Source organism: Callorhinus ursinus, unplaced genomic scaffold (genome assembly GCF_003265705.2).
Source record: "Callorhinus ursinus isolate GAN/ISIS: 27379988/994484 unplaced genomic scaffold, GSC_fseal_2.0 scaffold18, whole genome shotgun sequence".
NCBI classification, from domain to species: Eukaryota; Metazoa; Chordata; class Mammalia; order Carnivora; family Otariidae; genus Callorhinus; species Callorhinus ursinus.
Genome location: NW_027397080.1, coordinates 10,996,793 through 11,022,785, shown reverse-complemented (window position 1 = coordinate 11,022,785; position 25,993 = coordinate 10,996,793). Strand labels below are relative to the sequence as shown.

Below are 25,993 nucleotides of genomic sequence, written 5' to 3'. Positions count from 1 at the left end.
ATCGAGCTCCATGTCTGGTTCTCTGCTCAGTGAGGAGCCTGCTTCTCCCTCCTTCTGCCTGCAGCTCCCCCTGTTTGTGCGCTCTCTCTGTGTCAAATAAATAAATAAAATCTCAAAAAAAATGTGTTCTGAAGAAAGAACTTAACCACTAGTAGAATCAAAACCACAGAAAAGGCAAAGAAAACTTGTACTTGAAAGTAGAGAAAAGGAAATAAGAGTAAATAAGAGTAGGGAAACTTAAAAACAGAAAGCATTAAGTATTATACTTGAGCAAACATATAGGTTGTCACCAAAAAATGTGAGTAGATTAAGCTTTCCTATTAAAGAATAGACTCTCAGTAAAGGTTTAAAAATAAAAATCCAGGGGCACCTGGGTGGCTCAGTTTGTTAAGTGTCTGCTCTCAGCCCAGGATCCCAGGGTCCTGGGACGGGTCAGGCTCCCTGCTCAGCAGGGAGTCTGCTTGTTTCTCTCCCTCTGCCCTCGCCCCCTGGCTTGTGCTTGCTCTTGTATCTCTCTCTCTCTCTCTTTCATATAAATAAATTTTTTTAAATCTTAAAAAAAAATCCAATGATATGATGTCCTAAGAGGTATAACTAGAACAATGGCAGAAATATTTAAAACAGAGGAATTGGGAAAGAGGGGGACCCAATAAATACAAACCTCAAAGAAAATGAAGATGGTTATATTAGCATCAAAGTAGAATTTAAGACCAAAAAAAAAAAAAACTGGAGGAATAAAGATAACTTTTTTATTGAAAAAATACATAAAATTCACTCAATACCTAATGTTTAAATACTTACATGCTGAAGAGTATAGCACCAAAATATATAAAGTAAAAATTTAGAAATAAAAGGATAAATTGACAAGAACAATAGCGAAAATGTGAAAACAATGCATTGCTTATCTTTGACAAACCTCATTCAGACAATAAGAAATTAGAAAAACTGCATAATGTTAATAACACAAAATTTTTCACAAAGAATTATTTCTTGCAAATACTTCTAGAACACAACAAAAAAATGATCTTATACTGTGGGGAAAAAAGCAAGTTCCCCAAAGTGGAAATAATCATCTGATCATAATGCAATACAACTAGATAATAATGTCTTAAGCATAAAAAATATTACTGGAAAATCTGAGGGAAAAAACCCTAGAGTCAAGGAAGGCACAAAACCATAATTAGAGACTCTTCCTAAAATAATGACTATCCATCAAAATTTATGGGATATGGTCAAAGTTATACTTAGGGGACAATGTCTCTTAAGGTTTTTGTTATCAAACAAGAAATAATGAAACTAATTCAATTCACAAAATCAGCAAAAGAGCAACATTTGCCCAAGATAAGAGGGAGAAAAGAATGAATAAAGATAAAAGCAAAGATGAGTCAGTAGATAATAGAGAAAGAATAAAACTGACACCCCTACAGGTGGAATGCTAAAAAGACCAATAAAAGAGGCAACTTGTGTGACAAGACTAATTGAGTAAAAAGAAAGAAAACACAAACACACAGGAGCAGACGCGAGATAGAAGGTGCGCTCCCAGATACCAGACAGATGGGGAAACTGTAATGCATATGATTCTAGGCTGAGACCCTTGACCATCTCCATAAAAGGGATGATTTTGTGGACAAACATACATATAGAAACTGATTCACATCAAAAACTAATGATGTAATAATGTATGGTGATTAACATAACAATAAAAAATTTTAAAAAAAGAAACTGATTCACAAATAAGAAGAAAACCTGAGTAGACTAATAACCACGCAAAAAAACATGAAAATAATTCACAAGGACCCAAGAGTCCTCCCCAAACACACATGCTGTCCCCCCTACACCCCTGGAAGGAGCTCCATTCCAAAACCTTCAAGGAGCGCACATTCCACTCCTTCTTGCTATTCAGGCTGTCCTCTCGGGTCATCTCCCTGCCCAGTGTCCTCCAAGCTGTGAGTTCCTCTGGCTGCAGGGGCCCCAAGAGGCCCAGCGCTCTTCCCCCTCTGCTAAGCCTGCAGGCCCTTGGTTACTGAAATGAAAGGAAATGAGCAGATGGGGAAAATCACAGAAAGGGAGAACCCAAGCAGGGACCACCTAGTGAAGGCACAACCCATGGGAGCCTCCTCCTCACACAAGACTGGTTGGCCAGAGTGGGCTGTGCTGGGGCAGGGGACACAACCAGGGCCTCCCCTCCCAGGACCACCTTCCCACCCTTCCAGGTCAGATCAGTCCCCCCACCTCCCGTGGATGTTCTGCATTTCACTCTCCCAGTGAGCAAACCCAAGCGTCAGAAAGCAGAGGTCTGACCACGTCCATGTGAACCTCAGAACAAGGAAAGCTAAAATCAGCTCTATGACGCAGAACCGGAGTCAGCCTCCAGCTGTCCACACCCCAGCGAAGTACGCCATTAGCCTTTCCATCTTTCAGCTTCATTCAACATCCATCAAAAGTCTATGCAGGGGCCCCACAGATGGTGTCACCTGAGCTCAGCACCCGGTTGTAAGGACTTGCTCCTTTGCGACCTCTTCCAGACTCTCCAGTCCCAGTCTCCCCCTGCTTTTTCTCTAGCTCTGATGTCTTTGAATGCTCAACTGACATATTCACATCCATGCCTGCCAGCCCCCATTAGCCGGTAGCCCACGTGAAGACAGTGGCTGTGTTGTGCTCGCTGCCGCATCCCCTGCACCCAGGCCAGTGTCTGGAACATAAGGGGTGCTCATGACATAGTTGGGCAGTGACTAAATGAGGAGGACTCTAGTCCCTGCCTCCCCCCCGCCCAAGTGTCACTGAAGACCTACCGTGCACCAAACATGCTGGCTGTCAAGGCAGGATGGATAAGCCCAGCCTTGTCCGGGAGGAGCTACTAGTCAGAGGGGCCCCAGCTGCCCCCACCTCTGCTGCAGGCTTGGCAGCCTCACCTCTGCACTGCCCTGAGAGGGCAGGGAGTCGGAGAGAAGAGGGCTAGCGCTGTCCTGTAAGTGCTGTTTGTGACCCTGCTCCGGAAGCTTGCAAGCTAAGGGCACAGAGCATCTTAAACAAAGCCTCAAGAGTTAAAGCACCTGCCAGGGACCAGCTCATTGCTGTTCTGCTCATTAGCACCCCGAGCTCCCCAAGGCTTGGCTGGTAAGCCACTAACCCTTTGGCTCCCTGGGGAGCCCAAAGCCTGGCTGGCAGAACCAGGACAAGGCTGGCCATGGAGCACGGCTGGCCACCAGGTCAACAAAAGCTGGAGAGCTAGGACTCTGGGGCCTTGACCTCTGTCCCAGACAAGTCTACCCAACTGCAAAGGCAGCAGTCTCCCTGCCTGTCTCCCTCCTCGATGTGAACTCTCTCTCTCCCTCGGGAGACAGCTCAGGGGGTCAGGAAAGCCCTTCCAGAGTTTTCTCTTCCAATAACCAGGATGGGGTTTGAGAGAGTGGGAACTTTGCCCCAAACTCCTTTTTTTGGGGGGGGGGTGGCGATGGAGGGGGAGAGGGAGAATCTCAAGCAGGCTCCACACTCAGCACAGAGCCCAATGCAGGGCTCGATCTCACAACCCCAAGATCATGATCTGAGCTGAAATCAAGAGTCAGACGCTTAACCGACTGCACACCCAAGTGCCCCTGCCCCAAACTCCTGATTCTACGGCCACAGTCAAGGCCATGCAAATGCAAGGCAAACTCCAACAAAGTATTGATGGTTTTCAAGTACAGGATGTAAGACATGATCATTATTAGCTTTCAACACATATCTGCTGGATCCAAGGGGAGAAAATAGATCTCCGTGGGTGCAAAGAATACACACCAATAGATACACACACACATACACACAAATCCATGCAAAATCCGTCTTAATAGGAAGACTTGAATTTCTCTATAACACTTTGTGTCTTCTATCTCATCTTCCTAAGTACACTACCCACCAGTCCCACCTACTGGGTACTTCTAAGTTGGAGAAAGGCATTTGGAAACATAAAGAAAGCAGAGGAATTGAGGGCAGAGCCCATAGGAACAGAGGGCTTTGTTGGCAAACGGGCTTGGCTCAGGTCCCCGCTGTTGGCTACAGAGACAGTACCTGGTCCGCAGGTTCTCTGGCTGGGGCGGGCCGTCAAACACCGACAGGACGTCAAAGTCCTCTTCCAGGGCAAAGGACTGGAACACGAGCTGGATCCTGTGCTGGTCCTCTGCGGTGATGGTCCACGTGCAGTTGGCGTAATTGGGGTAGCCATACGGGAACCCTGGGCTCTCAACTGTCCCATTGGGACCCTGTAGTTGGAACGTGCAGTTTTGGCCTGGGAGAGAGAAAGAGAGCAGGTCAGTATGGCCAGAAGAACTCCCAGAAGCTTCCAGAGAAAAAGGAGCAATGTTGACCCGCTTTCCCACGGGCTTCCCAGGCCGCCCCAGGCTGGGCACCGAGGGAGGGAGGGTGGGTGACAGACGGAACTTGGGTTTGCTTGTGCCATGCACTGCGCAGATGACAAAATGTGTGTCGCTGGACTCGAGCCTCGGAAGAACTGTGTGGTCAGAAAATAAGGCTCAGAGAGTTGGAACTAAAAGCCACCACACAGGGCAGAACAGAGGCTTCCCCTCTAGAACATCAAATGCCAGAATGAAGACTTGCAATCTTCTCCATTTTCCCTGCCCTCCCGACTCTGCAGGTCCCTCCTCCAAGCTCACTGTCTCTCCTCCCACCTGGCACAGAAAACAAAGCCACAAGGACGGATCCCTTGGTCCTCTGTCTCCCCCCACCAATTCTGAACCCATCCACTCTGCCCTGGGCTGTCCTCCTTCCCCCAACAGAGGAACCACCCCTGCTCCGATCTAAACATAATCGTCCGATCTGCCCTTGGAATCCCACCCCCGCTCCCCATCACGAAGCTGACCTGTGTCTCTCTCTTGCATACGCTACATGCGTCCAATCATTTCCTCTCCGCTGGAGTCTTCCCATTCTAAGTGTGCTCAGGACTCCATCACCGAGAAAACAATTCCCACTGCAGTCCCTCCAGCCTTGTCTCTCTCTTCCCCTTCGCTGCCAAATTTCTGGAAAACACAATCTGCCTATACTTTCTGTCCCCATTTCCTGACTTCCCACTCGCTCTCCAGCCCTGTCACTTCTGCCTTCGGGTCCTATTGATCCACCCCAGCTGGTGTACTAAGGTCACTGATGGGTCCAGTGGATATTTTTCAGTCTTTCCTTTAACAGACCTCTGTCTCTGCTGCCTCTAAGGCTGTTGCTCACACGTACCCTCCTTTTGGAAACACTCCTGCCAGGCCAGAACATCTCAGACTTCACCGTGCATGCACACCGCCTGGGTGCACCTGGCTGAAATATGAACTCTGACCTTCCAATGGACAGCATCCTCCTGGGGCCAGAAGCTGTTCCTCTCACTGGATCCAATGATGCTGCTGCTTGGGGACCACAGGCTCTCTCCCACACCACTGCTCTCTCCTTCTTTCCGCCCCCTGCTCTTCCTCTGGCCCCTTTCCAGGCTCGGTGTTGGGACCTCTCCTCCTCTCTGTCTAGTCTGGAGGACCTCCCCATTTGCCCACTGACAACCCACAACTTCACATGGCAGGCTAGACTTCCCTCTGAGCTCTAGCCCCGACACCTCCTTTGGGATGCTCAGGTTTGTGATGTCTCCCTCCCTCCCTCTCCTCTGACACCTTCCTTTCCATCACAACCCCACTGGCAATCTACCACCTTGTCTCTACCTCCACTCCCCACCACTCCCTGTCCACACCAGTCTCTCTCCTGGACTGCCATAATAACCTCCTACCTGGTCAACCACATTTACTCTGGTCCTTGCCGACACTGCTGCCAGGGGTGTCTTTTTAAAACAGAAATCTGATCAGGTCACTTCCCCTCCCCCCAACCTACACCAAACCTTCCATGACTCTTCATTGCTGTTCAATAAGGAAGAAAACCACTTGCAGGCCTGGGATGGTCTCTGCATGGTTTGGCCCTTAGTGACCTCTTAGACCCAGTGTCCACTAGTGTTCCATTCAAACACCACCCTCTCAACTTTTGTACCAGCCATACTATCTTCCTTGCACAGCCACAGGACCTTGGCATATCCTCTTCTCTTTTCCTAGAATACTCTTCCCTACCTTCGGGGCATATTTATCTTTCAGATCTCAGTCCAGTGTCTCTCCTTGACTAGCTCAACCCCCCTATTACATGTTCTTATGACACCATAGCTCTCCTTGATAGCATTTATCATAGAAGCAAATTTCCATGCTTCCACATGATTATTTCATAAGGATCTGTCTTCTTGCCAGGCTGTAAGCTCCATGAGAAGACAGACCATATGTGAGTTTTCCCATCTCTGAATCCACACCCCAAACTCAGTATCAGGCACATGGTAAATTTCTAATAATTTAATATATGGCTTCTATTTAGTGAGTGTTTGGTTAGATACTCTTCTCAGTACTTTGTATAGACCGAGTTGTTTAAACCTCACAAACAGCCCTTTAAGACAGATACTATTAATATCGTCTCCGTTTTACAGATGAAAAACTAAGGCAAAGAGAAATTAAGGAACGGAGTCCAAACCACACGGCTCACAGAAGGATTCACATGTGAGCAGCCACTTCACACCCCCCTCCTTAACTCTGATGCTGATAAATGGACTCAACACCAATTTTTTTTTTTAAAGCCCGCTTAGGGATTAACTGACAAAGGACAGTTAATCTCTGAAATGACTTTACTATTGAGAACTCTCTTAACACAAAGTATCCCATTAAAGAAGAAAAAAAGTTAAAGTCTTCTGAATAAATGCTAAACAGGCATTTAATAAAATTAGACGTGTAACCCTGATTAAAATAAGCATTTGGAACTAGGAAAAAGATTTCCTTGCCATGATACAGCATCCATTTTAGAACAATAACCAACATCATACTTACGGCGAAACACCTCATTAAGATCAGGAGTGCTACTATCACCTGTGAGGTTTCATGACTTATTGAAAGAGCTAACTCATGCAACACACACACACTAAAAAAAAAAAAAAAAAAAAAAAAAAAAAAAGCAAGAAAAACATGGTTTGCAAATGACATTTTAATATACCCAAAACCCAAAGAAATCAATTATAAAGCTATTAGTACTGATAAAAAAAAAACTCTGTAAAGTAGCCAAATGCAAAATAAGTTTACGAAATCAATACCATTTCCATATGCCAGTGACAGATAAAAATATAAAGAAAAAAGTTCTTCTTTATGATAACTACAAAATGCATGCAAGACATAGAAATAAGCTCAGTAAGAAATGAGCAGGCACTGTACGAAAATGCCTTTTAGAAAGGGATTTTAAAAAACTGAATAATTGAACAGACATAACGTCATCTTGAGCAGAAAGACGAACTACTGAAAGGTTAATTTAGAATATTAACCTTTTGAAAAGTTAATTTATAAGCTTAATGCAATTCTGATCAAAAGCCCAATGACCTGTTTTAAATTTGGTAAGATGAGACCTAAGTTTAAGTGGAAAAATAGATGGTCACAGACAATGCATATTTTTTGAAAAGTATCCTCCTTCTGCAAGATACTAACCAGAATCACCAAATGATGCTGATGAAAACAGCGGAGGGGTGGTCTAAGAGCAGACAGGCAGAACGGGAAACAGTATTGTGGGAAGTCTTAACACACATAAAAATTGAAATACATATAAGACAACATTAAAAAATCAATGAGAAAAGAAAAACATTTTGCACAGTCACCGAATTAACTGGGAAAAGAACCACGACCTCCTCAACTCACACCATCTACTAAAATAAATTCCAGATGGAGAAAAGAGTTAGAAGTTAAAACAAAATCAAGCCAAAAAAGTAATTAGAAAAAAATATAGGCAAATAATTATCTGGCTGATTTTTCTGAGCAGAAAAACTGGAAAATACTACCAGCCTGATAGTTTTATGCAAAAAGTTTGTATACGTCAAAAACAGAAACAGAAGAGAAAAGGACACAAAAATGTTAGGCACAAAAGTAATTGCTTTAATATACAAAGAACCATTGCAAATCAATAGGAAAACAACAAGCGCTATAATTGAAAAATCAGGGTCTTGAACAAATTAATTTACTAAAGAAGACGTAAATGGCCCAGAAACCAGAAAAATATTCAGCCACAATAATAATGAAATAAAGCTTCAAAGGAGCCCCCTAATTCACTTCCCTAAACTTCCCCTCATTGGCACAGGCACCAGATCTACTCATGTTTCTAAAATCTGCCTGGAGATATCATTGTACTATGTCATTCATTCATTCATTCATTCATTCATTTGTTCATTCATTCCTCTAGGTTACACCCACTGAGGGACCATGGGGCCCAGATCCTAGACCAGACATAAGCAAACACACCAACATGGGCACCGAGTGATGCACAGAGTGCATCTGAAGTACAGAGCCCATGGGGACCACACCGTAAAGGCCACTATCATCCATGTCCTGGCAACCACAGATACCAACATTTACCACCATCCCCAGCATCCTGGGCCGCTGCCTCGGCTCAGAGCGGCACAGATCTGCCGTTTCTGAGTCAGAATCTGGGTATAAACCATACTCCTGCTATGGAGAAAGAAGTGAAGGGGCTCAAAACAGAGCCCCTGGGAACATTTTCCATGTACGGGGACAAGAAGGGTGACAGGGTAGGGGGCAGGGAGGCAGGCAGAATGGCGGGAGGAGAACCAGAGGGCATTTCCATGCAGGAGAACTTGACTCAATGTGTTGAGCACCACAGACAGACTAAGAGGAGGGTCTGGGGCGAGGTCACTCAGTTTGATGTCTCAGTGGTCCCTCTGGAAGGAGAACGCCGAGCGAGGGATTCATCCTGGTTCCCGCTGCCTCCCCAATCCCGAGAATTCAGTAAGTATGTGCTGAATGGATACATGAATTTCAGCAAAGGCAGGTGGCTGGAGGCAAGGCCGACAGAGGCCAGATCGTAATAAGTAAAGGCAAGATGGAATGGTGAGAAGGTGGAAGCCCGTATATTTTAAATAATAATTTATTCATTTTGCTCATTCGATTTGAAAAATACAGGCAAGGATAAAAAAGAGGAAACATTATAACTGCACCTGCCTTCCAGAGGCAACTGCTATTAATATTTTCTTTTTTTTCCTAGATTTTTCCAGACACATTTCACACTGTGCAGTTAATACTGCACATATAATTGTGTGTGCTCTTTCTTCAGTAAATTATTCTTGTCTTAAATTACAAAGGCAAGGTGATATATATAGATATGCATATATGCAACACAAAGACATGTAAAGAAAAACTGATCTCCTATCTCTCTCCCTTCCACCCAATCCAAAGTGGCCAGGCAGCTAGTTGTTCCTCTCCAACCTTCTCCACTCTCATGCAAGCAAATGGACACATTCTGGGAGAATTTTTATTATTTTGTTTAAAAATGAGATCCTATGTTAGCTCATTTCTCTGCACCGTGCTTTCTCACTTAACAATACATCAGGGACAACTTCCAGGCAATAGATACATATCTAACTTATTTTTTATATAAAGGTGTAATATTCTACAGCATGGATGTATCTCAATTTATTCAACCACTCCCCTGTTGATGGCCATTCAGGTCATTTCTTGGTTTTCCTTTGCAACAATTCAGTAAACATTATAACACGAGCTTCTCCCCCAAGATATTGAATCTGTTCATAAACAGCCTTTTAAATGGACGAACAACATTCTGTTCTATGGTTAAACTAGAATTTACTCAACCATTCTCCCACTGTCAGACATTTAAATTGTTTTTGGATTTTTTTTTTTTTTCTGTTTTAAAAAAGACCTGGACACTTCGTAAGGTCTGGTGACAGAATGAATGCTGGTCAGTGCAGTGGAAAATGCTCTTCCATGGCCAGAGTCCCAGAACGAATATTCACTTACGCCGTAACCGCATCCAGCTTCGGTTTCTAGGTTGGGGGTGGTGGTATTGTCCACAGGAGGCTGGCTGACCTCTGTGGCAGGCACTGTTGAAGACAGATAGTGCTAGAAGCCTGACTCATTGGGAAAGCTTCCTGAAATCAAATGTTAGTTCGTTAGTGAGTTGAGGAAGTTGTAACCCAGAGAGCAGCCACTCCAGATTGAAATGCTAATAGAGTGGGAGTCCGTGCCAAAAGGGCTAAATGTCCTTTCATGCCTATAAAATGCTGAATTTCTTCCAAGAAAAGGGCTAGCTGTTCTTCATCCTTTTTTTAAATTGGTATCATTTTTTAATTCCAGTAGAGTTAACATACAGTGTTCTATTTGTTTCAGGTGTATGCTCTAGCGATTCAACAATTCTATACGTTAGTAAGTGCTTGTCCTGGTAAGTGTCCTCTTAACCCCCTTCACCTATTTCCCCCCTCCCATCACTTGGTTTTCTGCATTTAAGAATCTGTCTCGGGGCGCCTGGGTGGCTCAGTTGGTTGGGCGACTGCCTTCGGCTCAGGTCATGATCCTGGAGTCCCGGGATCGAGTCCCACATCGGGCTCCCTGCTCGGCAGGGAGTCTGCTTCTCTCTCTGACCCTCCCCCATCTCATGTGCTCTCTCTCTCTCATTCTCACTCTCTCAAATAAATAAATAAATCTTTTAAATAAATAAATAAATAAATAAATAAATAAATAAGAATCTGTCTCTTTTTGTTTCTTTTTTTGTTTGTTTTGTTTCTTAAATTCCACATATGAGTGAAATCACATGGCATTTGTCTTTCTCTGACTTATTTCACCAAGCATAAGACATCCATCCAGGTTGTGGGAAATGGCAAGATGTCATCCTTTTCCATGGCTGAGTAATAGCCCACGTTTATATACACCACATCTCATTTATCCATTCATCCATCCATGGCCACTTGGGCTGCTTCCATATCTCAGTTATTGTAAATAATGCTGAGGTGAACATGGGGGTGCTTGTATCTTTTTAAATGAGTGTTTTCAAATTCTTTGTTCTTCGCATCTAATGACCAGTGTACTGCCCTGTGGACGGGAATGCTGCTGTGCACGTTGATCCAAGGGCACCTTGCATTTCTTTCTCTGTACCCAGGATGGCCTGCCTTCACTCACCCATACCTCTCTCCAGTCAGCGCAGCTACCAGACATGGCCAAGACCCATTTCAGGCTCAAGAACAATCCTGGAGAATTAAACGCTTTGGGGTGATGATTTTCCTATGACAGACTTCCAGAAGTGCAGGGTATTGGGTCAAAGGGTAGGAACATTTGTGATGCTCTGGCTCTGGATCTCCCAGTCTAGAAAATACTTTCTAGAAAACACACTCTAATTCCATTCTCAACAGCCATGCTTACGAATGCCTATCTCAATCCATCTTCACTCACATTGTGTGTTCTCTTATTAAAAAGTTTTTCCCTACTTGACAGGTGCAAAAAAAAAAAAAAAAAGCTATCTTGTTTTATTTAGTATCTTTTTGTAACTTCAACTCAACATTTTTTTTTCAACATTCCCTAATAATTTTAAATACTCCCTTTAGGAACCGTCTGATGAACTCTGGCTAATTTTCCACTACAGTGTTTAGTTTTTTCTTTTTGATTTGTATATTTATGTCCTCTAGGCATCACAGGTTTGTCGCCGTTTTAGCCTTTTAATTTTGATGTTTGACATAAGAGGTTCCTAAATTTTATGTACTTATATCTTCCATAAGTTCCTACGATTTTCTTACCAACTTGTACTGACTCTTCATAGAATCCGGATTTTACTCTTTTGTCATATTTGTTGCAAATATTGTTGTATACCTGGCTGTGTGCTTTTTGCGTTGTTTCGATTTTTCGTGAAGACTAAAATGTTCAGTTTTGCAAGCAGTGACATTGACCTCTTTCTTGGTCATGCTTTTAGAAAGACTGCTCTACTGAAGATGGACGGGCTTCTCATCTCCCTCAACATAAAAGCTAAAGTCCTGGCCCTTCAAAGCCCTACCTTGAAAGGATGCCCCGCTTCCTCTTGAGCTCCTCTCCTCTCTTGTCCCCTCATTACCACGGTCAGCCATGCAGCCTCCAGGCCATTCCTGAAGCCCATCACATGCCCACTTTGGGACTCTTCAGTCCAGAAACCTCTTCCCTCAAGAGCCATGTGACCCACTCCCTCACTTCCTTGAGCTCTGGAGTCAAGTATCACCTCCTCGGAGCCCACCCTACCTAAAATCCAGGCCTCCCTGCTTTCAGACCAGGTGTTCTAGCTTCCTGCTTTATTTTTCTCCATAGCATTTAGCACCCACTGCCGTTGATTTTCCTGTTTATTTTCTGCCTCTTCCCATGAGAATGCCATGTCCATGAAAGCAGAGGTGCTCTTTTGTTCTCTGCTCTATCTCCAGCTCCCAGACCTGTACTGGCACATAGCAGATGCTCCCGGAAGAGTTGTCGGTTGAATGAATGAATTCATAAATATTAATTGCCCACCCAACTCTCTATGCTTGGGATACTCGCTCTCCAGTTCCTTCACCCAGCTGACTAACAGGTACTCCTTCCCTCCTCCAAGCAGCCATCTTGGGATCCTCAAGACAATGGCATGTATGTCTCCTCTACTTGCTACTCAGACACTATGAATATCCTTGCCTTCACCGATGGTGACATGACGACACGTTTATGTCCATCAGCAGACTCCTCGAGAGCTTATGCATATTTTTATCTCTACCACCTAGTTCAGTCCTTGCCCATGGCAGACACTCAATACCCACTGTGGGGATGAACGGATGGGCGAAATGAATTATTCTTTTTATAATATTCAGACGACAACACCTTCCAACTTCATTTGTTTGTGTATTTAGGGTTTATTGGGGAGGTGGCTTAGGAAAAGGTTAAAAGCATGGGTTTGAGAAGCAAAAACCTTGTGTGCAAATTTCCATTTTGCCACTTAATACTTGGTGGGCGCTTCATGTGAACCCTTTAAACTTAGTTTGGACATCTTTAAAATTAACACCCACTTCAAGGATGACTGCCTAGATTAATGCAATAATACCTGCTAAATTGCTAAATGCTCAGACAGTACCTAACACACAATACGTGATCAATAAATACCAACTCATCTTTCCATAAAGATTTGTACTTTTCTTTATATAAGGTCCCAATCATATCTTAAGAAGGTTGTTCCCAGACATTTTATGCACTTTTCCTTGCTCTAGTGAATAATATTTTTTCCCATTAGTTTAGTTTTCTAGCTGGTTTTTACAGATATACATAAAACCTATTGATTTTTATATATTCGTCTCGCATCCAACTGGGTTTCTAACTCTCATTCATTCCAAAGATTTCTCAGTTGATTCCCTTGGGTGTTTGAGGTACACAATCATGTTGTCTACAAATAATGATAATTTTGAGGAGATAACTCTTTTAAGAAGTTTGGCAGGAAAATTCAATTCAATTCTGCAAATATTTGTTGACTGATAAGGTCAATTTTGGATAAATTTAGTTGGAGAAGCCAGTGGGACCTCCCGACGGAGATGGCCAGAAGGCAATTAGGGCTGTAGACTGGAATCTGGGAGCGCACTCTGGGCTGAGATATGGATTCGTCGAAGCCATGTAATGAATGAAGCTGCCCTAAGAGGAAACGCAGGGGAAAGCTGCAGATGTGAGGCAGACCATCATGTCCACTGCAGGTGTCTCACCTGCCACATGGAGAGCCACCTGGGAACCTCGAGTCCACAGTGGGACTCTGGCCCAGCGGTAGACATGCCTTCTGGCAGGGGCCCCTTGTCTGGACAGATGGGGGAGCAGGGGCCACACAGTATCTCTGGCCCTCGGCAATCACCCTTCAGGAGTGGGTGGCCCTGAGCCTCGTGTTCACCCCCTCCCCTGCACACCGAGCTTTACTCACGCCAAATAGTTCACCATCCAGAGACACTGCAGGCCCTTTCTGGCCCTCACAATGCTGGGCCTGGAATGCCCTTCCCGTGCCTTCTACACCTAGCCAACCTTACTCCCTGTTCCAGATTCACTTCACATGGCACCTTCTCTGAGGTGTCTTCCCTGATTTCCTGGGCAGTTCCTCCCTCCCCCTCTCCCCTCCTCCCTCCCTCCATCTGTCCTTTCCTCTTTTCCTCCCCCTCTCCCTCCTTCCCTCTGTCTGTCCTTTCCTCTCTTCCTCTCTTTCCCTCCCCCACCTTCTTCTGTTTGTCTTTTCCTATTTTCCTCCCTCTCTCCAGGAGCCATCTCCAAATTCCAGATCTCTTCTCTCTTCTCTCCCAGTCTGTGCCTTTCAACGAAACAAAAATGGCCTGCTACTCTTGCTTAAACCCCTGCAGTGGCTCCTCTGGACAAAGGCCTTAATCCTCAATATGGTGCACAAGACGCCCCTTCCCTGCAAGAGCCAGCCCCTGCTCCTCTCCTGGGCTTCACCTCTTGCAAGTTTTTCCCTTAAATGACACTCCAGTCCAAGCCAGACTCCATTTCCTTCCTTGGATGCTCCGTGTTCCTTGGCTCACTCTGAGTCTCAAACCTGCCATTCCCTCTGATTGAAGCATCCTTTCCCCATCCTCTGGTCTGGACAACTCCTATTCATCTTTTAGGTCACAGGTCAAAGTTCACCACCCCGGGGGAGACCTTCCAGACCACTACACTAGGGTGAATCGTCCTCACCCAACACGCATCCAAACACACACCCCGCTGCCCATCCTCACAGTACACAGCATCTCCACCATCACATGTGGTTTACATGCCTCCCCTCAGAGGTGTGGATTCCGTGGGGGTAGACACCATGCTCTGTCATATTCACACCAATCCCCAGCACCCAGCACATTGCCTGGACAACAGGTGCCCAGTAGATATGTGCATAATGGCTGTACCTTGCACACCAGTCGGCTAGGTCACACATCCTACTGAATGGCAGACCCAGAGCTCTTCCAGAGCCATGCCTCTCTCTGGAATCCCAGGGCCCAGCACCTGGTACACAAGGCAGATGTGCATTAGGGCTGGACAAGAGAATTAGTGCAGGTGTTGCTAATGAATTTGTGCATTGATTTTTTTTTCTTTTTCTTCCCTAGAGGTCTTAACAATCAGAGAAATTCCCACCAATGATGTGATAGTCTAGTCCGGGGTTTCTCAGCTTTGGCACTGTTGGCATTCGGGGCAGAAGAATTCTTTGTTGTGGAGGCTGCCCTCTGCATGTAGCATGTAGCATGTTTTAGTAGGATCCCTGGCCTTACCCGCTGAATGCCAAGGAGCACCTCCCACTTGAAACAACCAAAAATATCTCCAGACATTGCCAAATGTCCCGAGGTGGGAAAAATCACCCTTAGTAGAGAGCCACTGATCTAATTCTTTGCCATTTTGGAGCTCCCAATGAAAGCTAGAAATACTCTCTAGAATAATATACATAAGATGCTAACCTCCCACCTTTGTCATTCATGTCAAAGGATTCCCAAACCTCCTCCACCAGAGGTTCTTCACCTTTGTTGTGCCATGACCCTCTTTGGCAGCCTGATGAAGCCCTCACAAATGATGTTTTTGAATAAAATAAATGTTTTTAATGAAATGTTTTAAATAAAACAAAATATATAGAATTACAAAGGGAACCAATTATATTGAAATACAATTTTCAAAACATTTTGAAGATGTGTCATCTGGTAATACAGGCACTCCGCTATTAATGCGTTATTAATAAGATCTAGCAGTGGGCCTGGTAAATACTGCAGTCCAAACCATAAATGTTATTTCTGGATGGCTACAACAACCGTATTTTCAGGTAACGAAAATACCTGTGATCTTATCAGTGACAAATTCACAGATACGGTTAATACTGCTGTACTTTGTTGCCTATATTCATCGTTGGTAGAAATGCCAAGTCTCAACAGGAAATCAGTGAAAATAAAGATCTAATTTTTCCCTATCCAAGTTAGGAAGCCCCTAGATTCTATCAAGAATCCCAGAGATCCAACCAAATTCAATCTTTCATTCAGCAAATCTGGGGAAGCTTCCTTAGTCCCAGTCTGTATGTGTATGTGGGTAGGAAGATGGGAGGGATGGATTTTGTATAATGTGTTCCACGTCCCCAAGGAGTTCACAGTGGAATATAGAGATAGACACGCATGGTCCGTCTTACTAACTCTCCACTTAACAAGTGGTTTAGGGACACCTCATTGTTGGGTCCCAGGGGCACAGCAGAGAGTACTGTACAAACAAACCCAGAAAGACTGGTGCTTGTGTGCAGGTCTGAGAAGGAAACCACCATTTATACACAGGCTTCACTACCATTATCTCCCTAACATTTGCAATGACCCCTTGAAATGGCTATTACGTCCCACCCCTACCACTTTACATGTGAAGAAACTGAAGCTCCTCAAGGCTTAAGAACATGCTCAAGGTCAAATAGGTAGCAGCAGCGGAAGAAGAGCGGGGAGTCAAACCCAGGTCTGCGGGAGAGCAAAGCTCCGGTGCCTCTCTCTGCCAGGCTGCAAGGCTTCCACACACCATCAGGTGACACACTTCCTAAGCTAGGGTCCTGTTTACACTCTGCCCCCAGCGCTGGGGGCAGAGCCTGGGATTTATTGAAAAGAGCTTAACGCAGTTGCTGTGCCTCAGGGACATGAAAACAAAACAGGGTCTCCCTCCTCCTCAAGCTGGGGATGCATCCAGCAAAGGTATAAAACAATGCATAGCAGACAGGGTGAGGCCGCAAGCCTGCCTCTGTACCACATCCAATTGTTCCAGGGGAGTAATCCCATGCCGTTCAGCTTTCTAATTCTACCTCCAGGCTCTCTGATTCTCCTGGACATGCTTAACTCAGAAGCCACCACTGTGTTCCAAATATGATTTTCCCTGCCTGGCAGTACACAGGCAGCTCATTTGTCATCATTTTGAGCCAACACCAGCCAGGGGTGGTTTATTATGTTGACAGGGAATCCTGGACCAGCAGAGGGATCTCTGCATTGCTGAGGGCAGAGCCTCTCACTCGTCAGATTGTGCTACATCCCTGGATCAGCACCGAGAGGAGAGGCCAGGGATATCAAGGGACAGGCACCTCTGCCAGGTTGGTCCTACTCCTGGGCTGGGTCTTTCAGAGCAAATACAGAGAGCTAGCACTGCGCTCTCCTCGGCTGAGAAGACACCTGAGCTGTGGCTTTGACTCAAGGGATGGTGGCTAAGCACAGGGGCTGACACACAAAAACTCAGGTCTTAGCAAATGTTCGATTCATGCATTGACACATTTAAAAAATAGTATTGAGGGGCACCTGGGTGGCTCAGTCAGTTGAGCATCCAACTCTTGATTTCCGCTTGGGTCATGATCTCAGGGTCGTGAGACTGAACCCCACATGGGGCTCTGCGTTCAGTGGAGAGTCTGCTTGAGATTATCTCCCTCTCCCTCTCCCTCTGCCCCTCCCCCCATTCACGCACTTGTTCTAAAATAAATAAATAAACCTTAAAAAAATAGTGTCGAGCACCGGCCGTATCCCAGGCACTACCCCTGGCCTCATGGAGCTAAGTCTAATAATAATTATTACACATTCCTCCTGTGCCAAGAGCTTTTTTATCACTTTATAGCAAATAAACTCATTCCATCCCTGCGACTATATTGGATAGGTATTATTACGATTCCCATTTTATAGACAATGAAACTGAGGCCCAGGAAGGTTAAGTAACCTGCCGAAGATCAGACAGTTGATAAACGGTAGAAACAGGATTCAACCCTAGGTAATCTGGTACCAAATTCTGCCTTCTTAACTACTTCTCCATGGATGGATAGATGGATTGGGAGGTTAGGAGTGTGGTTAGATGCTTATTTTGGCCAAAGTGATCAGTCACACCTCTTTCTAGAGCATACTCACAGGCAAAGAACCTTGCCTCGGAAGGGCCTTCATTCAAGAATCAATCACCTCAGCTCAAACTCCTAGGTTTCTGCTGCACTGCCTGCCTTCTCAAGGCTGAGCTCACTACACTGAGGCATCAGAAGGGAGACCACATGAGGAATTCTGTGCACGCTGGACTTCCCAAAGGAAGAAAAAAAGTAACCCGAGAAACAAGTGAATTGTCAAAAGTATGTGAAGTCAAGCTTCTGTCTGTCTCTCCCACTTGCCTGAGTGCCACATTGATGGCAAGCACCACATCTGATTCGCTATTAAATCCCCAACATGGGGTTTGGCATTTCATAGACACGCAGTTAATATTTATTGAGTAAATAGATTAATACATCCAGTTGTCATCTGTACCCTTTATTTTCATTTGTTTCTCTATTCATTAAAAGCTCATGGCTGCTGGTTTACATACACCCATAGAGTAACTGGCCTCATCCCTGAGGAACACAAGCAACTTTAAGCCCTCTGCCCTTCTGTGACTCGTATTTGAAAATTAATTTTAAAAAAATGGGGGGGTACTCAACATGGTGCAGTGGAAAGAATCAGAGAGCCTGGGTTCTCAATTCTGTTTTGCCACTTACTAGCAAGGGATATGGTCAAGTCCCTTAGTCACATAGGCCCCTGCCCCTCCATCTTAAAATGGGCCTCTCAAGGCCACCTTCATATAGATGCCCTGAGTCGGCTGACCCAAGTGAAGGGTTGGTGCTGAGGGAACCAAAGAGCCCTATCCATGGTCCTGAACCACTAATGTCCTCAGGGCTGGTTGTTTCTCCCCACCCTAGGCCACTGGGGATGCATGTCCAATTTCTCTCCGGATTTCTGTACCAGATGAGAAAGGAAAAGGGAATTAGTAAGATGAAGAAGCAGAGGGGGAGAGAGAGAGAGAGAGAGCGCGCTGGTGAAAGGGGTTAATGGAGCAGAGGTGAGGGCAGAGAGCGCTGGAGCTCCATTCAGGGTCCTGAGTGCCTAAGACAATGTCCATCAGCCCTAGGCCAGACAGAACCAGAGGGCACACTAGCGACGGTTTGCCTCAGAAGGCCTGGGGTGAGGCATGGGGGGTGGTCCCTTAGGAGTGTATCCCTGAGATATTCCTGGCACTCAGTCCTCAGCCAAGAAAGAGGAGGAGGACAGGTAGGAGACTAGCTCTCTAGAGATGAGGGGTGGGGAGACTTGAGATCCGGGGTGAGACACAAAATCAGACACCCTAAGGGCCAAAGGGAGGACATAACATATGGTCACCAGCAGTTGGGTGCAACTTCTTCTTCCTCCATAGATGGCCTACCCGTTAGACTGGACATCTACTGGAAATCCAAATAGCTCACTCACAGAGACTTTCACAGCAGCTACAGGGAAAGCCCAGTACAGACTTTTCTTTAAATTAGGCATTCAAAGGTCATCTGCAATTTCATTTTATTTTTCCCACTCTTCAGCAGATGTGCGGCTCTTTTACATGCTAAGGAAAGAGCTTTGTGTTTTGATGCCCCCAACTGCACATTTGAATTTTATATGAGCTCTGTTGGTGATCTGAAAATTGTTCCTATCAAAAAGGAAAGCTTAAAAGAGCCACTCTGTTCAAGCAAATTAGTGATGAGGTCAGTCCTAGCCTGGCCCAGCTCAGGTCAGACCTAGATGCCAGCAAGGATTCACTCACTCAACCAATACTCACTGTACATCTATCACCCGCCAGGCACAGGACAGACTCAGTCTCTGCTCTCGCAAAGCTTCCCTTTCTTGCTCCTCCCTCCCCAGCCACTCTTGCCTCCTGCCTTTTCCTCCCACAAGAGGCCATGCTATCACCTCAGGGTCTTTGCACTCGCTTTCCCCTCTTTTCATAAATTCCTTTCTCCTCAGATAAAGCAAACTCCTTCTCCTCCTTTACATCTCAACGCTCCCCTCTCAATGGGGTCTACCCTGATGGCCCTTAATAAAATCACAACCCTCCCCCACCTCCATCCCCAACACCTCCAGTCTCCCTTACCTATTCAGTTTCCTTTCCCCCATAGCAGGTATCACTCTATAGCACCCTATGTAGTTTATTTATGTGTGTTTAGTGTCTGTTTCCTCCTGTTTGAACATTCATTTCACAAAAGCAAGATCTCTGCTTTATTCATTGTGCCATCCCAAATGCCTAGAACAGTGCCTGGCACATGGTACTCAGTAAATATTTGTTCAATGAATGAATAAACTACAATTCGGTGCAATCACAAATGCACAGCTCATGTGGACCCAATTCTCTAAAGGCCCAGGAAGCCAAACCAGCTGGTATGGCTCTGTCTGAAAGCAATTTTGGGAATGGGAGGGCCCACAGATTCAGCCCACAGTGGAATTACAGCCAGGGAGGGGGGTCCTGAGTGGCATCTCCCCACCAGACTGACCTCCTGAGGGCAGAAGACATCGTCGGCCTTTCTAACCAACACATCCTTGAGGGCGCAGAACAGGGCTTTTGAAGGAATAAAATATCAGTAAGCACAAGGATGAAGGAATTCCAGCCCTCCTTTATCCAACACTGACTATGTGCCCCACACAGTGCTGAGCATCTTACTCACATGATTTCTTTCAAATCTCAAAACATCCCAAGGAGGTTGGTGTTATTTTTTACCCTGTTTAACAAATGAGGTTTGGGCTAAATAACTTGCCCGAGTTCACACGTATAATAACAGATGGCAAAGCTGAGGTTCAACACAGGTCTGTCTGACTCCTGAAACTGAGATCTGAAAGTATATGTTTTACCACTGTACTGGGATGAAAGGGAGGGAGTGAGATAAGGAAGGAGAGAGACACAGACAGAAGGAGGGAGGGGCAGAGGGGCAGAGGGAGGGGGAGAGGGGTGGTGGGAGGAAAGAAGTGAGGGAGGGAGGAAGAAGGAAAGATGGTGGGCAGGCCACGTGCCAAATGTAGCATGGCAGTCTAAAATTGCTGACCAGAGCTAAGGAGCTTTTCCTCTTGGCTGGACAGGACTCCATTTTAGCCCTGTCCCCACCCTACCCTCTACCCCAAAGGAAGCACAGAGATGGCACATCCGGTCCTAGAAGAGACTTTATTTTAATTAATTCTTTGAAAACCTTCCTTTCAATTCCTCTCCCCTCCCTCTCTCTCCTCTCTAAACTTGAATGAACTGAGGGAAAAATGTATCTGAGTAGGTGGATAATCTAAAAATTGTGTCAGGAAGTAATGGAGAAATGTACTTCCTCTTAGAATCTCTATAAAAGGAAATCATCACAGCTCTCTTGTTGCCCCTCCCCCATCCCATACACATGCAAGCCAACAGCATGACGAGGTTAGGCATGTGGAAGCAGCTGATTCAGAACCTGCCCCAGTGACCTCAGACTTCGGCTTAGAAGACATCTCCATGGCCATTTCCCCAGATGCCCAGTGTTGGTCTTATTGGCTTTTGCTCACCCTGGGCTCCTCCAGTCTGGTCAGCCACAGCCTCTGCCTAATCACCCACCTGCTGTCCCAGTAGCCTCCTCGCTCCAGCTGAGAGCCCCATCTAGAGGTGCTCAGTTACTCAAAGGGCTTACCAGAGGGCTGCTTTGCAGAGTTCTGTGGATGAGAGTCCTAGAGACCCTTTAGGGCCTCCCAAAATCCTGCCAATCCTAGCTTTCTTCTCTTCTGGCCACGCCAAAATGATGTCACCATGCCAGAGACTGGGACAGGAACTCCTAAGGCTCACTGCTGGGTGGTCTTAAGAAAAATCAAAAGCATATGCTGAATGAATGAATGAATGAATGAATGAATGAATGAACAAACGAACTAACAAATGAATGAATGAATAAATGAATGAACTTTCTAATGGGAGAATCTATAAAAAGGCAAGTCTAATGGGGGCTCGGGACTCTAGTTGCTGGACATTTTCTGGCAGGAAACACACTGGCTTGAGGAGTAGCACAGGGCCATGGAAAGAACAGAATTCAAGCCAATTCAATGGGTATTCATTCACTAGGGCCCTCTACAAGACAATCTGAGCTTCCCTGACAATGCTCTTAGTTGACTGGCAGCTGGCAAGCAGGTGTATAACTGGGAAGAGCAAGGAATTTATAGAAAGGAGAGAAAGAGGGACATTGAGGGAGGGTGGGGGACAGCTTCATCCTCATTGCTGTAAGCTAAGCTCTATCCTGGCTGGGCCACCTCTTAGCTCAGATCTCGTGGCATTAGCTGGAGAATCTGTTCCACCCGTTTCCTTGTACCCTCCCAGGGACACTTCCCATGTGCATTCCTGGGATCTAGAGGTACCCATCTCCTTCTGCCTCCCAAGAGGGAAATATAGGTCTAACCATGCATGACAGAAGACAAACCAGAGGTGTCACATCTACTGGGGTCATGGAGCTGGTACCTAGGACCTCTGAATCTTGATGATTCCATGGGTGCAATGTCCTCTCAAAACACATCTGTCCCTGAAAGGGCTAAGAGCACATGGTCACCTGAAGCATGGAGACCATGCAGGCTGCACGTGGTCAGACAAAGCAGAACGAAGTTACATTCAAGCATCACATGGTCTGCTGGGCAGGAGAGAGATTATTATGATCCAGCAAGGCCTTTACAAGTATAAGGCTCAGATGACCCTCACAACCCTACCAGTCCAGCAGTCTCTGCCGACAGACAGTGGGAAGGGTGCCCAGATGAAGTGCCATTAGAAAGGGGTTTGAAGAGTGCCATCAGCAAGATGGCAAAATAAGAAGCCCCAGAATTTGTTCCACCACAGAGTCACCAACCTTGGATCATAATAATGTATGACCCAAAGAGTCTTTATGAGAACTCCAGAAACCAGTTAAAAAGTCACAGTATGGGGGGGCGGAGCAAGGTGGTGGAGGAGTAGGAGACCGGGATTTCGTCTGGTCTCAGGAATTCAGCTGAATAGGGATCAAACCATTCTGAGCACCTACGAACTCAACAGGAGACCGAAGAAGAGAGCAGCAACAACTCTCTGAACAGAGAAGCGACCACTTTCCGGAAGGTAGGACGTGCGGAGAAGTGAATCCGAGGCAATATTTGGGAGGATTAGACGGCGGGGAAGGGGGCCTCCGTCGGCCCTTCTGGCAAGTGCTAGAGCCAGGGAGCACAAAATCGGAACTTTTAGAAGTCGGCTCCGCTGAGGGACGTCGCTCCAGTGGCTAAGCGGGGGGTGGAACCCTCATAGGACAGTGTGGTCTCAGGACCCTCAGGGTCACAGAAAGACCGGGGGTGCCTGAGTGCGGCAGAGCTCCCAGGTATCGGAGCGGGGAAAGCGGCTGCAGAGACGGAGCCGAGGTGCGGGCTCTCAGCTTGGGGTTGCCATAAACTGTGATCGGTGACAGTCGGGCCACTGCTCCTCCAGCAGGGACCCAACAAGCGGCAGAGCCGGGGGACTGCCATTCCTCCCCCAGGAAGGGCAGCGCGGGAGCATACCGCGGGGATCTGCTGGGTTTGGAGACTCCACATGGGGTCGGGTGCCAGAGATAGAAACTCTCGGTCACAGGCCGGGTGAGCACGGAGTGCGGCCGGAGACCAGGGAGACGGGAGGGACTACTTTTCTCTGGGGGCGCACTGAGGAGCGGGGCCCCGAGTTCTCAGCTCCTCTGGGTGCAGATTGGGAGGCCACCATTTTCACCCTGGTCCTCCAAAGCTGTACCGAGAGCCTGCAGGGAACAAAAGCTCCTGAAAGCAAACCCGAGCAGATTGCTTAGCCCCGAGGCAAGGGCGGGGCAATTCCGCCTCCGGCAAAGACATCTGGGAACCATGGCAACAAGCCCCTCCCCCAGAAGAACAGCACGAACAGCCAGCCAAGACCAAGTTTACCGATCAAGGAGAACGGGAGAACTCCAGCACTAGGGGAATACTACACATAGAATTCATGGCTTTTTTTTACCATGATTCATTAGGTTCATCAAAGTTAATTTTTGTTAACTGTTTTTTTTTTTCTTTTTCCCTTTTTCAACCAACATCTTATCAATCCCTTTTTGAAAAAAAATTTATTTTTCATTTTTACAGTAATATTCTATCCCTTCATAGTAGATCCCCTTCTTTTTGGCATATATATATATAAGCTGTTCTCTTTCTAAAATTTTGAGATACAGTTTCTTCTAACAGATCAAAATATACCCTAAATCACTAGTATATGGCTTTGTTCTAGTCTCCTGCCTAATCACATTCTCTCCCCCCCCTTTTTTTTAAATCTTCTTCTTTTTTTTTCCAACAAATCTTATCAATTCCTTTTATAAAAACTTTTATAATTTTCATCTTTAAAGTCATCTTCCATCCCTTCATTGTATCAACCCTTATTTGTCCATATATGTCTTTCTTTCTTTAAAATTTTAGGAGGCACTTTCTTCTAACAGACCAAAATACACCCAAAACCTAGTGTGTGGCACTGATCTATGCACTAGCCTGATCATAGTTGATCATATTCTGTTTTTATTTTGTTTGTTTTTATCTTTATCTTTATCTTTTTTTTTCTCTTTCTTTTTTTCCTTCTTCCCCTTTCCTTTTCCCTGGTTTCAGGTCTTTTCTGATTTGTTTAGAGTATATTTGCTGGGGATGTTGTTAACCTGTTAGCATTTTGTTCTCTTATTCATCTATTCTCCTCTGGACAAAATGACAAGACGAAAAAATCACCTCAGCAAAAAGAACAAGAGGTAGTACCATCTGCCAGGGACCTACTCAATACGGATATTAGTACGATGTCAGACCTAGAGTTCAGAATCATGATTTTAAAGATACTAGCTGGGCTTGAAAAAAGCATGGAAGTTATTAGAGAAACCCTTTCTGAAGAAATAAAAGAACTAAAATGGAACCAAATCGAAATCAAAAAGGCTATTAGTGAGGTGCAATCAAAAATGGGGGCAATAACTGCTAGGATAAATGAGGCAGAAGAGAGAATTAGCGATATAGAAGACCAAATGCTGGAAAATAAAGAAGATGAGAAAAAGAGAGATAAACAACTACGGGATCACGAGGGCAGAATTCAAGAGATAAGTGATACGATAAGATGAAACAACATTAGAATAATTGGGATCCCAGAAGAAGAAAGAGAGAGAGGGGCAGAAGGTATATTGGAGCAAATTATAGCAGAGAACTTCCCGAATGTGGGGAAGGAAAGAGGCATCAAAATCCAGGAGGCACAGAGAAGCCCTCTCAAAATCAATAAAAATAGGTCAAAACCCCGACATCTAATAGTAAAACTTACGAGTCTCAGAGACAAAGAGAAAATTTTGAAAGCAGCTCGGGAGAAGAGATATGTAACCTATAATGGTAGAAACATTATTGGCAACACACCTATCCACAGAGACCTGGCAGGCCAGAAAGGACTGGCATGATATCTTCAGAGCACTAAACGAGAAAAATATGCAGCCAAGAATAATATAGCCAGCTAGGCTGTCATTGAAAATTGAAGGAGAGATAAAAACCTTCCGGGACAAACAAAAACTAAAGGAATTTGCAAACATGAAACTAGCCTTCCAAGAAATATTGAAAGGGGTCCTCTATGCAAAGAGAGAGCCTAAAAGCAGCATAGATCAGAAAGGAACACAGACAATATACAGTCACAGTCACCTTACAGGCAATACAATGGCACTAAATTCATACCTTTCAATAGTTACCCTGAATGTAAATGGGCTCAATGCCCCAATCAAAAGACACAGGCTATCAGATTGGATTAAAAAACAAGACCCATCAATATGCTGTCTGCAAGAGACTCATTTTAGACCCAAAGACACCCCCACATGGAAAGTGAGGGGGTGGAAAACCATTTACCATTTTAATGGACACCAAAAGAAAGCTGGGGTGGCACTCCTTATATCAGACAAATTAGATTTTAAAACAAAGACTGTAATAAGAGATGAGGAAGGACACTATATCCTACTTAAAGGGTCTATCCAACAAGAAGTTCTAACAATTGTAAATAAATATGCCCCTAACATGGGAGCAGCCAATTATAGAAGGTAATTAATAACAAAAGCAAAGAAACACATTGACAACAATACAATAATAGTGGGGGACTTTAACACCCCCCTGACTGAAATGGACAGATCATCTAAGCAAAAGATCAACAAGGAAATAAAGATTTTAAATGACACACTGGACCAAATGGACTTCACAGATATATTCAGAACATTCCATCCCAAAGCAACGGAATACACATTCTTCTCTAGTGCCCATGGAACATTCTCCAGAATTGATCACATCCTAGGTCACAAATCAGGTCTCCACCGGTATCAAAAGATTGGGATCATTCCCTGCATATTCTCAGACCACAGTGCTCTGAACTAGAACTCAATC

The 25,993-nt window shown here is 45.2% G+C and overlaps 1 protein-coding gene across 1 annotated transcript in view; it reads right to left on the bottom strand.

Moving 5' to 3' along the window:
• CSMD2 (CUB and Sushi multiple domains 2) overlaps positions 1–25,993 on the bottom strand; it is a 598,617-nt gene that overhangs the window by 528,302 nt on the left and 44,322 nt on the right. The window contains exon 2 of the mRNA XM_073902955.1: positions 4,048–4,264. Coding sequence (XP_073759056.1) covers positions 4,048–4,264 — 217 coding nt within the window. The remainder of the gene's footprint in view (positions 1–4,047; positions 4,265–25,993) is intronic.